This window comes from Brassica napus, chromosome C3 (genome assembly GCF_020379485.1).
Source record: "Brassica napus cultivar Da-Ae chromosome C3, Da-Ae, whole genome shotgun sequence".
In the NCBI taxonomy this organism is placed as follows: domain Eukaryota; kingdom Viridiplantae; phylum Streptophyta; class Magnoliopsida; order Brassicales; family Brassicaceae; genus Brassica; species Brassica napus.
The window spans coordinates 35,133,589-35,150,183 of NC_063446.1; the positions used below are offsets into that span (position 1 = coordinate 35,133,589).

Sequence of the window (16,595 nt, forward strand, 5' to 3'; positions counted from 1 at the left end):
GGAATCCCCATGTTTGAAGAATCTCGAGGTTCCATTGGGGCTGAATCCTCACTCCTTGCAGGCATCCTATCTCTGGATCTAGAGGGTTGCAGGCTACGGTCCATAGAACAATGTCTATCAGAGAGCTCTCTTCTCAGGTCCCGTGGGCGAGAAGAAACCTCACAATTGGAGGGGTAGGCTTCCCGGTGGTGGGACGATCGACTGAGCTGGCTTCGGTGCACGTTATTGCGGTACTTAGGGTCCTCGCTATCGTATCTTCTTTGGGAAATTTCTTGTCTGGGACTGTAACTGCGTATTTCCTCTATATCACCACGTTCATCGTACTCTCGAGCGTGGCGGTTGAACTTTTTTTCGTCCCGCTGATTCGTTTCTGCTTGCTTGGTTGCTGAGAAATGAAGGACATTAGAGCCTGAAGGTTGAGTCCGGATCTTTTCACTCTCAGTTACCTCCCTTCGAGTCTTGTCTTCCTGCGCTTTAAAGGCTCGCTCTTCATGTTTTGCCTCCAAACAATCTTTGATGTCGTGGTCTAGACGGTAACATTTTGAGCAATGCTTCTCGAGTTTCTCGTAGGCAAAGTTTGCAGTAACTTCATCTCTGTTTGCGTATTTAATCACAAAAGATTTGATCAGCGGTAATAAACCGTTGATTTTGCACACGCATTCGCACCATTGTGGATGTGATCCCTGACTTTTCAAATACCCCGAGATCTTCACCCAGTTGCTCAACTGTATCCTTTGTCCAGAGGTGTACATGAATCCCTTGTACTGTGATCCAAAAGGGAAGGATGGCGAGACTGTGGGTTCCCATCTTTGCACGATAATCATCCATCTATCGTAGTGGTAGGGTCTATTCTCAAGGACATCTAGAAGGTCTTCCTCATTATCAAATTGGAACTGGAACATGTCGTTTCCCAATTCAGAGCCGCTTGGTTTGGAGCTTTTCTTCCAGTGTTCCATGAAAAAAAGGATGAGGGACCCAACCCGCTGAGTTGTGCGATTAGTGACTCTTCCTATGAGTGTTAGCGCATGGCGTTGCACAAGATCAGCGTTATCTGGGTTCTGGATTCTGATACGTGTTTTTCTTGGAGCTTGAGAGGGATCCAAAGCGATCCCTTTTCCTTTGTCCTCTCTTCTAAATCTTCCAGCCATTGTTGTCAGGTAATAATGTTAGAAGAAACTCAATAGAGTGACGAGCTTTAAGTTGATAATACAGGACTCCTTGTTTCCACAAAATTTTGTAACTTTTTCCAAACTGAGCTTGTTGTCGATTCCAGAGGTTTTAAATGCGAGGCATAGTTAATGCTCGGGTGGTTGTGGAGTGAATGCTGTTTTTCTTCAGATCTGGTGAGGCCGAGTATAAATAAGCATATGGGTGGAGAGAAACTAAGGTTCTCAAGGGTAACTTAAGCGACTCCGCTAGATACTCTGTTTAGTGGTCAAACATTGCTTCGCAGATGGACAGCAAAGGAGAAACTTCGGCGGTTCCTTGCTGAGCTTGCTCACAGGAGAGCAAAGGAGGAAACTTCCCCTATTTTATTAGCCATCGAGGGTAGTTTTAGCGGCCAAGTAGAGATGCAGGGGCCAATAGCTTGAAGATCGGAGCTTTACGAGCGTTGGTCGGCAGACCCTCCGACCCGGGTCGGGGGCAAAAACCCGGTGGATAAAAAGGCCAAACTTTGGAGTATCTTTTGGTTAATGCTTAAAGAAGCAAGAATTTGAAAGTTTGCAGGGATTTCCAGAGGCATTCCAGCAAAAGTGTGATAAAAGCTGACACCAGGGAGAAGGAGAAGCCTTAGGACCGCGGGGTAACGAACTTCATCAAAACAGGTGTCTGGGAGAAACCTCTCTCTACTCTCTCAGTACAATTAGTTACACAAAAGATATGTTTTTATCAGTTAATAGCACTGGGTTTTCTTCTTTAAATGTTATTTTTGTAACAAAAATTTTAAAAAATTATTTAATAGAATTGCCCAAAAAAAACTAACCATAAACATGAGACCATACTTCCAATTTAACCTACATACTTTGTATCCCACTCTTGTCAAACAAAACTAATAGGCCCTAATGGCAAGTTTCATAATCCTCACTTGTTTGACAAAGAAGACACCTCAATTCCCTAGACTATATTTGCGAAGTGATTTTGCCACATGTCCATTCTACAATCAATTTCACAAAACAAATATGACATGACTACTGAAATTGATGACATGAGTTCCGAAAAATTATGACATAGATAATTTCATTTAATGTTAATTTATATTTTTGGCAAACTTATTAAAATATGGTAATAATTCATATACTACATTTAATATTGATATTTCTTTTTGGTAAACTTTTTTAAAATATGGTAATAGCTCATACATCATCTATAAAATAAATATATTCATATCTAACATTTCAAATTTCGAAATATTAATATTTTGTATACTTATACAATTTGTATTACTAAAGCTTTCAAAAATTTCTACAATTTCTTATAAATTTAAATATCTAATCGTAAGATCATTAGACTTATATATCTACAAATTTTATAAATATTGTTTAGGTTAAATATTTGCTAATTATACACTTTTATATTATTTTTATTAGTTTTATACAAATTGATTTAATATATATCAAATCTATATTAAATATTAGTAAAAAAATAGTAAAATCTATAACATTTAATAAACTTTATTTTTAAATATAAATTAGATTTAAATTTTTTTTACTGCACATGTCCTTTCTGCAATCAATTTCACAAAACAAATATGTCATGGCTAATGAAATTGATGACATGACTTCCGGAAAAATATGACATGGATAATTTTATTTAATGTTGATTTATATTTCAGCAAACTTATTAGAATATGGTAATAATTCATATGTTACATTTAATATTGATATTTCTTTTTGGTAAACTTTTTTTTAAAATATGGTAATAACTCATACATCATCTATAAAATAAATATATTCATATATAACATTTTAAATTTCGAAATATTATTATTTTTGTATAATTATACAATTTGTATTACTAAAACTTTCAAAATTTTCTACATTTTTTTAAAAATTTAAATATCTAATCGTAAGATCATTAGTTTCTTATATATCTACAAATTTTATAAATATTGTTTAGGCTAAATTTTTGATAATTATACAATTTTATATCATTTTTATTAGTTTTATACAAATTAATTTAATATATATCAAATCTATATTAAATATTAGTAAGAAAATAGTAAAATCTATAATATTTAATAAAATTTATTTTTAAATATAAGGTAAGTTTAAAAAGTTACTTCCTGCACATGGTGCAGAAAAACACCTAGTCTACATATAAAAGAAGCAAATATAGCTTGGCTATTTTCAACCTTAATTAACCATCCGACCAACATTGTCCTACTGCCCCTGTCTAATGGTTGCAAAATAACTAATTTCCTTACGCCGTACAAGAACCCCGCCGCATGTTTTCCACCCACAAAATACGTATACTAAAGCCAAGACGCTCTCTCTCTCTCGAAACCCTCTGCCTCCTTGAAGAAACCCTAGCGCGGCGGCTCCACCCCCGGCGTCCGAGTCTCTATCGGCGTCGGAGGCTTCTCCTCCAACTCCCTCTCTCCTTTTCTTTTTGCCCTACCGGTACCCCCTATTCCTCAGCGATATGATTGACGTCGCTGGTGAACTCTAACGTTCCCGGTGGCTGTTCTGACCGTGGCGGAGCAAAATCTGGTCAAATCGAAGGCAGATCTGGAGCGTCAGCGAGTTGAGCGAAGAGGTGGTCACTGGTTGGGTCGGCTTTTAGGGTTCTGCTGTCGGAGTTCGGTTCGAGCCGTCTTACTTTGGTCTCGTCGGCTCCCAGTGAAGAGGCGGTGGCACGTGAATGTTATTGCTTGACACTTAGACTGCAGATCTGGAGGCTGGTCTCACCTTGCCGGCTTGAGGTTCAGATTTGCAAGAAAGGAGTGTGTGGTTATGTTAGGAGTTTATCTCGGCACGTGAGATGCTCTATGTCTCCTCCCGTTCAAGGAAACTCCGGAGTTCCCCTCTGGAGGCACACCAAAGCTCGTGCAGAGGACAAGTGTTCACTGTACTTTCTCTTGTGATGTGTGTACCGTAACTTCTGGAGACCGTTAAGAATCGTCTATGGTTCGGTCGAAGAAAGGAAGGGAGATGCTTCTTCTTTGTTCAAGCAGAGTTGCAACATCGGCGTGAAGGCGTCTGGTTAGGAGAAGTCATTCCTCTGGTTCTCGGACGCGAGTCATGACGAACCTTCTGCTTTTCCGAGTGGTCTGCGGGAGAGTTCGAAGGGCCATTGGTGATCACGGTTAGAGGCACAATATGCGCAGTACCGATTATTGTTTATCTGGTAGTTGGGCCTCTTCTTCTGCTTCACAGGTTCAGGTCTGATCGTTAATGAAGCCATGGCCTCAACCCGCTTTTCCAGCTATGAAACCGCTGTCCTGAAGCTCTCAGATACATGGAGAGGTTGATGCGCCAGTGTGGCGATGCAGTAACTGGCCGGACTGATTCTTCTGACCATTAATCCAGTTGCTAAGAGCCCTAATGAAAGTCCTCTCTCAATAGTGAGAAAAGTGCCTTTCGGGTGATGAAGCAATGACCAAGCTTAAAATCTCTATTCATTAGATCCATTCGCTGTGTGCTAATCCTTTAGAATTCTCATTATTGGATCTGCTGGCAAAGGATATGTCTTGTAGTCTGTTTTTAGTGGTAGGATTTAGTGGTAGAATTTAATGGTCTAAGAGATGGTTCATTCCGAGTAGTGGGATGTTCTCATTCTCGTTGTGGTGAAAAATGCAATATCGGATTGACTCGAGTAGCGTAGGATCCTTCTAAGTGTTCCTAGGTGATACTAGATCCCGATATTGTATGTGGGGTGAAAATCTTGTGACGTTTTAATCTCGTTAGCACGAATTGGTTAATATAATGTTGAAGTTGAGCCCAAAAAAAAAAAAAAAACGTATACTGCAGACACGACAATTAGAAGTCCACAACTTCTAACACAATGCAAAACCACTACACGTCGAGGGACACACAAGCCAAACACATTTCATATAATACAACACTTTAAAGCTAAATAACATCACAGCAAACCACTAGTTAATAATATTCTTTTTTTAAAAAGGTAAAGATTAAATTTTAAAAATGTTATTTATTTTTTATATTTTAAAAGACTTAAAATAATATAAAATTTAGGATTTTCTAAATTTTAACACTTGGGTTTCAGTTATAATTTATAAATTTGTAAATATTATATGGATTTATGTATTTATAATTTAACACAATTCTTATTTAAACCACTAAAATCAACTTTAAAAGTAAATACATAGATCAACATAATATTTTAACAAATAATTTAGAATTGTTGAATAAATAAATTTTTATTTTAAAATATTATTCTAATCGTATTAAGTTTTATTAAGAAAACTAAACCTATTAAAATCGAGTAATCAATAATCCCACTAAAAAAAACTCAAGTCCATAGTTCAACAGAGAATTACCAACTGTAAAATCTTAACGTCTATTTCATAACCGATCCAACGGTGGATAATTTTCTCACACCTCTTCGACATTTCTATGGCTCGGTTATGTTTCCCACACACAGAAAAAAATAATAATAAAAGAACTCCTTTAATTATAAAAAGAGACATAAAATCGGAACAGTGGCGTCTCTCTTTCCTCTTAGCAGTTGTCTTCATTTCCCCAAATCTCTCCCAGAAAACTATCTTCGATATCGCACGCGCCGCCGCAGGCTTCGCCGCCGGCAACTGCTTTTACCCTTACCCTCTTCGTCTCCCCTCTCTTCCTCAATTCATAAAAACCCATAAAGAAGAAATCTTTCTGCTTCGTTTTATCTTCTCCGCATCAGTTGTTTCTCTCTGATTTGCTTTTGTTTCTTTCGTTTCTATCTTGATTGCTCTGTAATAAACGAGAGGGGAGAGAAGAGCACAAAGAAAAAAAAACCCAAAAAAAAAAAAAGAAAAAAGTTTCAAAAACCAAAAGAGAAAGAAAATGGCTCAAAGTCAAACTCCGAACGGCTCTGTTCTGCCGGTTGGTTTGGGTGCAGCGGGCGCTCAGTTCGGTACGACGTCGCTTTACGTCGGAGATCTGGATGCGAGTGTTACCGATTCGCAGCTTTTTGATGCGTTTAGCCAGATGGGTCAAGTTGTGTCGGTTCGTGTCTGTAGAGATTTGGCTACTCGGAGATCCCTCGGATACGGATATGTCAACTTCACCACTCCCCAAGATGGTTAGACCTTCTCTCTTGATTAGGGTTTTTGATTAGGATATCTATTTTGCAATCAGTAGTTTTGAAACTAGATATGTTTGAAAAGAATGAAAAGTGTTTTCTTATTTTTTTTCTATAAGAATTTGTTACTCTTTTTCAGAAAATGGTATTTTTTTTTAATTCATTCAGACAAAAGTTGTTTGGTTGTTAAGAAAGTGTTCTGTCTTAAAAAAGAAATCGCATCACTAAAGAATGTGCCTTTTTGAACAATGTTGGTTATTACTCTGTACTAAAACTTCGGTTTGTCGTACTTTTGCTAAAAGACTAAACCTTGATATAAATTGTTTTGTGACTTTATCTTTGTGTTTTTATGTGCCAGCTGCAAGAGCCATCCAGGAACTGAACTACATATCTCTTAATGGCAAACCCGTCAGGGTCATGTACTCTCACCGTGATCCTAGCGTTCGCCGAAGTGGCGCAGGAAACATATTCATCAAGAATCTAGACAAGTCCATAGACCACAAAGCCTTGCACGACACCTTCTCCGCCTTCGGAAACATCATCTCCTGCAAAGTAGCTCTCGATTCATCAGGCCAATCCAAAGGCTACGGCTTCGTGCAATACGAAACCGAGGAGTCTGCTCAGAGAGCTACGGCCGAATTAAACGGCATGCTGCTGAACGACAAGCAAGTCTACGTCGGACCTTTCCTCAGGAGGCAAGAGAGAGACTCCAACACCGCCGCTAACGTGACAAAATTCACCAACGTGTACGTGAAGAATCTCGCTGAGTCCACCACCGATGAGGATCTAAAGAGCGCTTTCGGCGAGTTTGGGGAGATCACGAGCGCTGTGGTGATGAGAGATGGGGATGGGAAGTCAAAGGGGTTTGGGTTCGTTAACTTTGAGGATGCGGGTGATGCTGCTAAGGCTGTGGAAGGTCTTAACGGGAAGACGTTTGGTGATAAGGAGTGGTATGTTGGTAGAGCGCAGAAGAAGTCTGAGAGGGAGAGTGAGTTGAAGGTTCGGTATGAGGAGAGTTTGAGGGAGGCTGCGGATAAGTTTCAGAGCTGTAACTTGTATGTTAAGAATTTGGATGAGAGTATCTCTGACGAGAAACTCAAGGAGATGTTTGCACCTTGTGGCACTGTTACATCTTCCAAGGTCTGGTCTACTATTCCATTCTCTGAGTTGTGTGCTATACTCTACTGTTTGCGTATTAATATAAAACTATATCAGGTGATGAGGGATACTAATGGAATAAGCAGAGGGGCTGGTTTTGTAGCGTTCTCGACTCCCGAAGAAGCAACCAAAGCTGTAAGATATCTTGCTGAGTGAGGAGTAAAGATAACTCTTGAGATTTTTTTGCTAACAGTTGAAAATTTATATACAGATGTCAGAGATGAGTGGTAAGATGATTGAAAACAAACCTCTCTATGTTGCTGTTGCTCAGAGAAAGGAGGACAGAAGGGCCAGACTCCAGGTTTGTCCTCTTTTAATTATCATGATCCGATTCAGCTAACTACAGATTTGATGCTATAAAGTATAACTGACATATTTATCATGCACTTTTTATTCGTCATATTTTTCCAAAAATGCTATGAAGCATTTTTTTTCCTGTTATAATTTTAAAATGGTGAATAAAGTAAAATATGTTTAACTTCACAAAACATTTTTTTTTCCTGTTATAGTTTTAAAATGGTGAATAAAGTAACAAAGAAAAGCTCATGCATGCGCTTTAAAGTTAAACTGTTATCCGTTATATAATCTAAGATGTAGATGATAGCGTTTGGAACTTTATGTATTCCTGTGATAACTGTTGGTCGTCAAAGTTTCATGTAATAACGTATGTCAACAGGCTCAGTTTTCGCAAATGAGACCAATGGCGATGCCACCAGCTGTTGGACCTCGTGTGCAGATGTATCCCCCTGGTGGTCCCAGAATTGGACAACAAATGTTCTATGGTCAGGGACCTCCTACTATGATTCCTCAACAAGTATTATCTTTTTCCTAGCGCTTCATATTTAAATCACTTGTAATCTATTAGTCTGTCTTGCATCTTACACCTCACATGGAATTGCTGTTCCGAACATTCCTTATTATGATGATGTGAGGCGTAGCAACGTATATAGCTAATGGACCTGTTGTCTCATTCCTAAAAATGGTGGTTTACAAATCGTTTTCCTCTATGTTTCTCAAGACTTTTGGATGATTTGTTACCTGTGAATGTGACTGTACATGGCAGCCCGGGTTTGGCTACCAGCAGCAGCTGGTCCCTGGAATGAGACCTGGTGGGGCACCGCCGATGCAAAACTTCTTCATGCCAATGGTTCAGCAGGGCCAGCAACGTCCTGGAGGGAGACGCCCTGTAGGGATCCAGCCTCAGCAGCACCAGGTTCTTTTTCTTCTCAGTTGTAGTTATCTTCCGGTTATACTTTGGTAGGAAGTTTCATGAAATTTTTTTTAACTGTGGGAAATAATTAGATGCAGCCGAGGGGGCGAATGTTCCGCTATCCGCAAGGCCGTGGGAGTGGTGATGTTCCTGGAAGGCTTCCATATGAGATGCCTCAGCATGTTCCTATTGGAGCTTTGGCTACATCCCTTGCCAATGCTTCTCCTGAACACCAAAGGACGGTGAGCAAAACCTTCTTTTTTTATTTATTTTAATATTATGTGGGTTTGGTTTCATAAATGATGTGATGTGTGTTAGATGCTGGGTGAGAATCTGTATCCGCTTGTGGAGCAGCTAGAGGCAGAGTCTGCAGCCAAAGTGACTGGGATGCTTTTGGAGATGGATCAGACTGAAGTGCTCCATCTCTTGGAGTCACCTGAAGCTCTCAAGGCTAAAGTAGCCGAGGCTATGGACGTTCTCAGAAATGTTGCTGCTGGTGGTGCAGCTGAGCAGCTTTCCTCCTTGAACCTCAACTGACAACCTTGCCTCTTAAATGTTCTCTGTCTTTCTGTTCGATTTGGGAAAATTACAAATATTTAAAGTGTGGCTTTTGTCTTCTCCATTCACAATTGGAGATTCTTTCTTTATTTTATTTTTTTTCTGTAGGATTCTTTGACTTGGTTTTGTGCTTTCTCCCTCCACCCTTCAAACTTAATATGATTTGTTTGAAAACTTGATTTGATAATTTTGGTTTGTTTCTTTTGTCAATTTCAAGCCAATTGTGTTCAAAAATAAAAACACAAATAGCCCTAAGAACAATGGTAGACTCTCTGATCATTCTTTTAGAGTTTGGAAAACCTTCAGTAGATCATTCTTTTGGAGTTTGAAACCTTTCAGTCTTCAAGTAGGAGGGGGCAGTATGTCTTGAGAACCCTGAACTCATGGTTTTTGCATCTTTGCAGGTTCCTAATCTTTTCTTTACCTTGTGCATCAACAATCAGTTGGGAATAACAGTTCACGTCTCCTGGTTTCTTCTTCTCTGCCTCTCCAGCCCTCAGAATGTTCTCCAAGCCGTCCAGACAATATGAGATGATAATTGAATCTGACTATACCAGGAGATCACATAACGGCTTTATGCAATTCTGCTCCACCAAGTATCTGAATCACATCATCAAGAGAGATATTGAGAATTGAAGAAACAATAAACAACCAACGCCTTAAATATTGAACAAGAGAGAAGACAGAGGATGTTACTTGATTTGATCACCGGATTCACGTGAGAAGTTAAAAAGAAAGAAACTAAACTCTTATCAGTCAAACAGAAACGAGAACGACAACGAAAGCACAATTTTCTAGATGTAAAAAATGAAATCACTTATAGAGAGTCAGTAATAAACAAATTGTGAGCAGAAAACCTAATCCTCTTTCGTCATTTTACAGTCGATGTTGCATTTTCTGGTTTTTGTTTGTGCCAACCATAAAACTTAATTTTCTTTTGTGCATATGAAGTCTTAAAAATAACTAGATCTCGACCCGCGCGGTTGCGCAGATTGTTGTTTTCATTTATTTTTATATAAATATTTTGTTTTCAATTCTAAATTGGTATATATTATAATATATATGTGTCTATCAATTTTTAAAATATAATAAGTTTACGGTATATTTTATTTAATGAATAGATTGCTTCAAACTTTCACATGTATTTGTATCTTCTTCTATATATATATTTTCGGATTATTATTTCATTATTAAAATCGTAACTATATATATAAAAATATTAGTAAAATATTATTTTATTGTCATATTCAAAGATATTGTAATATTTCATAAATTTAAAATTTTTTTAAAAAATTAAACCTTTTGGTTCATAGATTTATATTATCGCGAATTTGTTTTTCATTTATTTTTATATAAATATTTTGTTTTCAATTCTAAATTGGTATATATTATAATATATATGTGTTTATCAATTTTTATAACATAATAAGTTTACGGTATATTTTTTTATTGAATAGATTATTTCAAACTTTCACATGTATTTGTATCTTCTTCTATATATATATTTTCGGATTATTATTTCATTATTAAAATCGTAGCTATATATATAAAAAAGATTAGTAAAATATTGTTTTATTGTCATATTCAAAGATACTGTAACATTTCACAAATTTAGAAAGTTTTTAAAAAATTAAACTTTTTGCTTCATAGATTTATATTATCGAGTAAATAATTAAACATTTAGTTTTGTTTAATTTTTAAAATAAACTATATAGTTTAAAATTTGTTTTCATTGGTTTAAGGTAGTAAAGATTAATCATTGTTAGATAATATGATTTTTGTTATTTAAAAATAATTTTTTTATAATATTAAAAGTTAACATCGCCAAATATTTAAATATTTAACATATGGAGGTATAGTATTACAACATTAAATTATATTTATAAAATTCATATTATCTATAAATTCAATGGATCATCTATTGGTTAAATCCAATTATTAATAGCCCAATAAAAATTTTTGGTAGGCCCAAAATTTAAATGATAAGATTAGAGATTAAATGTAACATGACTTTCTAGGAATATGTCTATCAGGTCCATTTTTTAAAAATCACACATGAATCAAGGTTGTGACTTCTGTTTTAATATATAAGATTAAAATGAGATGTAATACGTTAACTCTTCAACAACGATGATACATTTAATAAACCAACATTAGTATTCGTCATTTTACAGTTGATAAAGATTGTAGTGTTGCAAAATGTTAAACCATTTAACGAACAAACATTAGTATAGAAAACTCACCCGCGCATGAACGCGGATTATCACCTAGTATAATACTAAAAGTTAGATACATAATTGATATTAAAGTTCAGAGATTTATATATATATATATATATATATATATATATATATATATATATATACTAATTAGGTCACAAAATATAAGTTGTACTTTTAGTTCACATATAAAATAGTCTACTTAGGGACACAAAAAATATAGGACAAAAATATATCGTTTTGATCTTGAGAACAACCCAAAGTAATTTAGGATTTCACTTTCAATCCTATATTCTTCAATAATCTTGGAACTTGGGTGGCAAGCACAAAATCAATGCCATTCTCCATCTCTTCCTCATGTTGTGGCGAACCTACGTTATGTGGGGAGGAGGCAGCTGCCCCCACAAAAATCTAAAAATAAATATATTTCCATTAGAAACTACAAGTTTTCTATAGTATAGTTGGTTCCAGTCATCTGTTTGCCCCCTTAAGATCACTGTTCTGACTTCCCTCCTGAGCTGTTTTTTCCCTTTTATTTATTTGTATGCCCCCACAATTTTTTTTCTCTAGATTCGCCACCAAACCCATCACCATCTCCAACAATGTCTTCATTACCATCATCTTCTTCTTTTTTTTGTTCAACGACCATCATCTTCAAATCTAACATATTACAATCATGTTAATGTTTTTTAAATAGTCTATTTTTGATCATACACATAAAATAATAACAAATAAAATACAAATAATATTCATGTGTTATTTTATACATATATTAATTTTATAATAATCAAATGCAAATCTAATAATACAAATATATATATATATATTATCATTTATAACAAAAACTAAATTACTGTATGTAAAATATTATTTTTTGCCTTTAAAATTAATATAAACATTTAAATATATGGAAAGTATTAAAAATATTAACCATTAAACATTTTAAATAATATCAATATATAAAGTAAAAACAAACATCTGCGTAGGTGCGAAGGCCAAGCTCTAGTAGATAGTTAAAAGGAAACAAATCTTTCATATACTAGTACATTTTTGAAAATTAAATAAATAATAATTAATAAAGTAATTCTTTGGTCAAATAGAATAAATCTTTGAAAATAAAAAAATAATAATCTGTTATTATTAAGTAGATATATGGTCAACAAAAAATGAAATTCGTGATAAAATAGTCAAATATAAATATGTTAAAAGTTAAAAAAAGTTGTTGAAAATAATTTTTATTTCATATCACATAAATAATAGTTTAATTGGTCAGAGCACCGCCCTGTCAATATTCCATATTTACTTATTATTATCATAATTACAGTCAATTTTCCAAAAATATAATGATAATTCTTATTATTAAATTTATTATAATGGTCAACTCATCATCCTATAAATCTCTCTTTTAGTGTCTCCCAAAATTTAGAGTCTTACAATATACAATAAACAAGTAACTAAATCTAGAAAAAAATATGGCCAAAGCAAAAAATTCAGTTGTTTTCTCCATCATCTTCCTTATAATGTTTGCTTTAGGTATGCGTTTATCTTAACTTTTCCTCAAAAGTGTATTCAGTCACAATTTTAATCTAGTATCAGTCTTGTTTGTTAGAACATGCCTTGAATATTGTGATGATAGTTTTTTGATATACATAATCCCTATAAAAATATATATATATACATAATTTTTGATAGTTTACTCATAGAAATATTCAAAGTTTCGTTTTTTTTTGTTGAGAAATAGCAATATTCAAAGATGTTCGCCTTATTCAACTTAGTTTTTTGGTTTTGGCTTTATTCATTGGTATATATATTGTATTTTACTGTGTTGATATCTACTAAATCTTAGTTTTTCATTATTTAAACATAAAATGTTGTTCTATTTATTTTAGCCGAAGATTGTATGGGATGTCAGGCGATGCTTGGTGATTGCCGTATATGCGGAATAAAATGCAGTTCTTACGGAAGACATGCAGAGGCTCACTGTGATTACCGCTATGACGGTGGTGCTTGTGTTTGCGACTTTCCTTGTAATCCTCCACCAAAGCTTTAAAATAAAAAAATATTGGTAATTAATATGAAGAAATAATATGGTGAATCGCATAATCATAGTTGCTGCAATATTTCATATATTAAATAAAAATTCCGTGAACCTTTGATATCAATCAAATTTATAGAACACAAAACTAGTTGCAGTTAGCTTTTTAATTTAAAATTAGAGCTAAACATAAATAGGATTTAAAGTTTGATGCAAACTGATGAAATCAAATTAAACCGATAAAAATATGTACTTCAACAACTAGAGTTGGACATTCAAAAAATCTTTGGGGGTTTATTTTAGATTATTTATACACCAACTAGAGATAACCAAATATCTCCTACACATTATTTTTGAGAAGTGATTTAACATCTAATCTATTAATTTGATTATTTACATTAATAATAAAGCAACTATAAATTTGACTTTTTCAATTATAAATATTTTTATAAAAAAACATATGAATTAATTTAGTAATTAGTAATATAATATTGTTGTATATCAATGTTAACTAAAATTTTATTATAAAACAAAAAAATTAAAATTATCTACTATTTTTTTTATAAATTATATAAATAAATTCTGTATTAAATAAAAATAGAAGTTCTATATGAATTAAATATGAAAAAATTATATTTTAACAAATTTTAGTTTAAAAAAAAATTTATATCATTTAAATAAATTATCACTCATCATTAAAATGAGTTAAACTTTGTAAACTATATAATATTTTTATACCAAAATAAATTTATTAACATAGGTTAAACTTATATATCTACAGCAATTATCATTCTTTTATATTGTTTAAAATGTTTATATACAATATATAATAGTATATAATAACTTTTAGTTAATATACTATTTAAAAAAATATGTTATTAGAAAACTATGAATTTGTTTTTAGTAATTCATTAAAAATATTAATGAAAAATCAAATATTATTATAATGTTTTTTATTTATAAAAAAATCCGTTGAGAAAAATTTACAAAATATTACAAAAATTCAAATATTGTCTATTAAATAATAATATATCAATGTTGTAGCAAAAAAAATTCACAATTCATATAATCTTCCAAACTCAAAAATAGTAGAGTAATTTTTCAAAGTTTTCTTGATAAAATATAAAATTTTGAAAATAAATATTCGACCTCAAAATGATAATATTTCAAATTTTACAAAATATAAAATCATAGATAATAAAAAATAAATTTTTCAAATGCACTACCAAAAAACAAACTATATATGTGGTAAAATTTAAAGTAATCTAATATTTTGAAATCTTAATTAGAAATAAAAAGAAACCTTAAAATCATAACATCCAAAAAATCTTATATTAATAAAATTTATTAAAATAATATGATAGATGCTACTATGTATAAATTTACTAAAGTAATAGGTTATACTATTAAAAAACAGTTTTTTACTTATAAATCCCTTAAGATACTAAAATAATATATGTTAAAGTATATTTTTTAAACACAACATGTAAATATAAATTATTTTAAACATATTTATTTTCTATGATATAAATAAATAACTTTTAAAAAATTATTATAGCAAAATGTATATATTAAAGAGAAAACATATTTTGAAGAAGGTTATCCATTTGATTATTTCATATTGTTATTTTGTTGCACCTAACTCAAAATTATATTAGTAAGTAATAAAAATTAATAACAAAGTAAAATGTATTAAACAAATGACTATATACTAATAATACCGACAAAGAAATGTAATAAAATAATATTATAGAGTTACACAATATATAATACTAGTCATGACTATGAGCCACTGATAGACAAGATTCAAGGGAGGATGCTTAGCTGGTCTAACAGAGCTCTCTCATTTGCAGGCAGATTACAACTTATAAAATCAGTCATCTCTAATACTGTTAATTTTTGGAGTTCTGCATTCATCTTACATGCCAAGTGTCTTGACACTACTGAGAGAATGTGTAGCACTTTTCTATGGTCTGGATCGCCTACACAAACTCACAAGGCAAAGGTGAGCTGGGAGGATCTTTATTTTCCGAAGGAAGAGGGTGGGCTAGAGATTCGAAAGCTTCGGGATTCAGCTAAGGCATTCGCTATGAAGCTCATCTGGCGAATATTCACTCAATCGTCCTCTCTCTGGGTGAGTTGGGTAACACATTATCTCCTCAATTATAACTCTTTCTGGGATGTTGGAGATGATTCCAAAGGCTCTGGATATGGAGGAAACTCCTCAAGTTAAGGGATGAGGTATATGATTTTCTCAGAATTGACATTAGAGATGGCAAGAAGTGCCACTTTTGTTTTGATAACTGGACGGAGAAGGGACGTTTGATCGATATCACATGAGCTACTGGTACCACTTATCTTGCGTTTTACGACATGCTCGAGTAAGTGATGCTGTGAACATGGAGGGCTGGACCATTAGAGGGCAGAGATGTCGACGTTTTCAGAAGCTATATCACAGCATCTTGGCGATTACTCCTCCTAAACGTGAGAATGGTATGATATAGTACTATGGAAGCATGGGGATGATGATTACTTACCTACATTCTCAGCTTCAAGAACTTGGGATCAAGTGCGGGTCAAAAGGGATAAAGTTTCGTGGAGCAGAGTGGTTTGGTTATCACAAGGCGTTCCACGGTACGCCTTCATCACTTGGTTAGCTATCAAGAGCAGATTGTCTACAGGGGATAGAATGAGACAGTGGGGTATGGTTAAGGGATGTGTGTTCTATGGAGAAAGAAATGAGACTAGAGACCATCTTTATTTTGCATGTCCTTATTCATACACAGTTTGGGAAGTGCTTGCACGCCGACTTGTTGGAAATGGAATCAATCCAGATTGGCAGTGGACCATTGCTTAACTGCTGCGTATGAGCGATAAGGGATTGGACACCATACTTGCAAGGATGTTATTTCAGAGTACATTCATCATGTATGGAGGGAGAAGAATGCTAGGCGCCACCAGCAGTCTGGGATGAGTACTGATCAGATGAGAAGAAGGATTGACAAAGCCATGAGAAATAGGATTGTCTTCCTTCGATATAAACCGGACCACAAATACGGAGGACTACTAAGTTAGTAGTGTCAAATAGGTTGATTCGTCCCATACATTCCCGTACCGCAGCGGGTTCGTTTTCGAACGGGTCATGGCGGGTCAGGCCCACGCGGGC

At 34.1% G+C, this 16,595-nt stretch overlaps 1 protein-coding gene and 1 long non-coding RNA gene across 3 annotated transcripts; both read left to right on the top strand.

Moving 5' to 3' along the window:
- Window positions 1-5,605: 5,605 nt before the first annotated feature.
- Window positions 5,606-9,354, top strand: LOC111204605 (polyadenylate-binding protein 2-like). Of its 2 annotated transcripts, none has more exons than XM_048751151.1 (8): window positions 5,606-6,249; window positions 6,608-7,389; window positions 7,465-7,542; window positions 7,619-7,708; window positions 8,084-8,221; window positions 8,471-8,620; window positions 8,710-8,859; window positions 8,936-9,354. In XM_048751151.1, exons 1-8 carry the CDS (start codon window positions 6,012-6,014, stop codon window positions 9,152-9,154), a joined length of 1,845 nt encoding a protein of 614 aa, XP_048607108.1. In that variant the 5' UTR covers window positions 5,606-6,011; the 3' UTR covers window positions 9,155-9,354. The 2 variants fall into 2 exon arrangements, with proteins under 2 accessions (XP_048607108.1, XP_048607110.1); XM_048751153.1 differs by having other exon boundaries at window positions 8,716-8,859.
- A 2,193-nt stretch (window positions 9,355-11,547) lies between these two features.
- LOC125583708 lies at window positions 11,548-13,577 on the top strand. The gene is made up of 2 exons (XR_007320763.1): window positions 11,548-12,927; window positions 13,284-13,577. It is a non-coding gene; the product is annotated as an uncharacterized LOC125583708 (long non-coding RNA).
- The last annotated feature ends 3,018 nt before the right edge of the window (window positions 13,578-16,595 follow it).

Excerpts from the sequence above, each read along its gene's own strand:
- LOC111204605 (XM_048751151.1), top strand. The coding sequence starts at position 6,012 with ATGGCTCAAAGTCAAACTCCGAACGGCTCTGTTCTGCCGGTTGGTTTG. Across the intron at positions 7,390-7,464 it reads GCACTGTTACATCTTCCAAG|GTGATGAGGGATACTAATGG; the intron begins GTCTGGTCTACT and ends AAACTATATCAG. Across the intron at positions 8,860-8,935 it reads CTCCTGAACACCAAAGGACG|ATGCTGGGTGAGAATCTGTA; the intron begins GTGAGCAAAACC and ends GATGTGTGTTAG.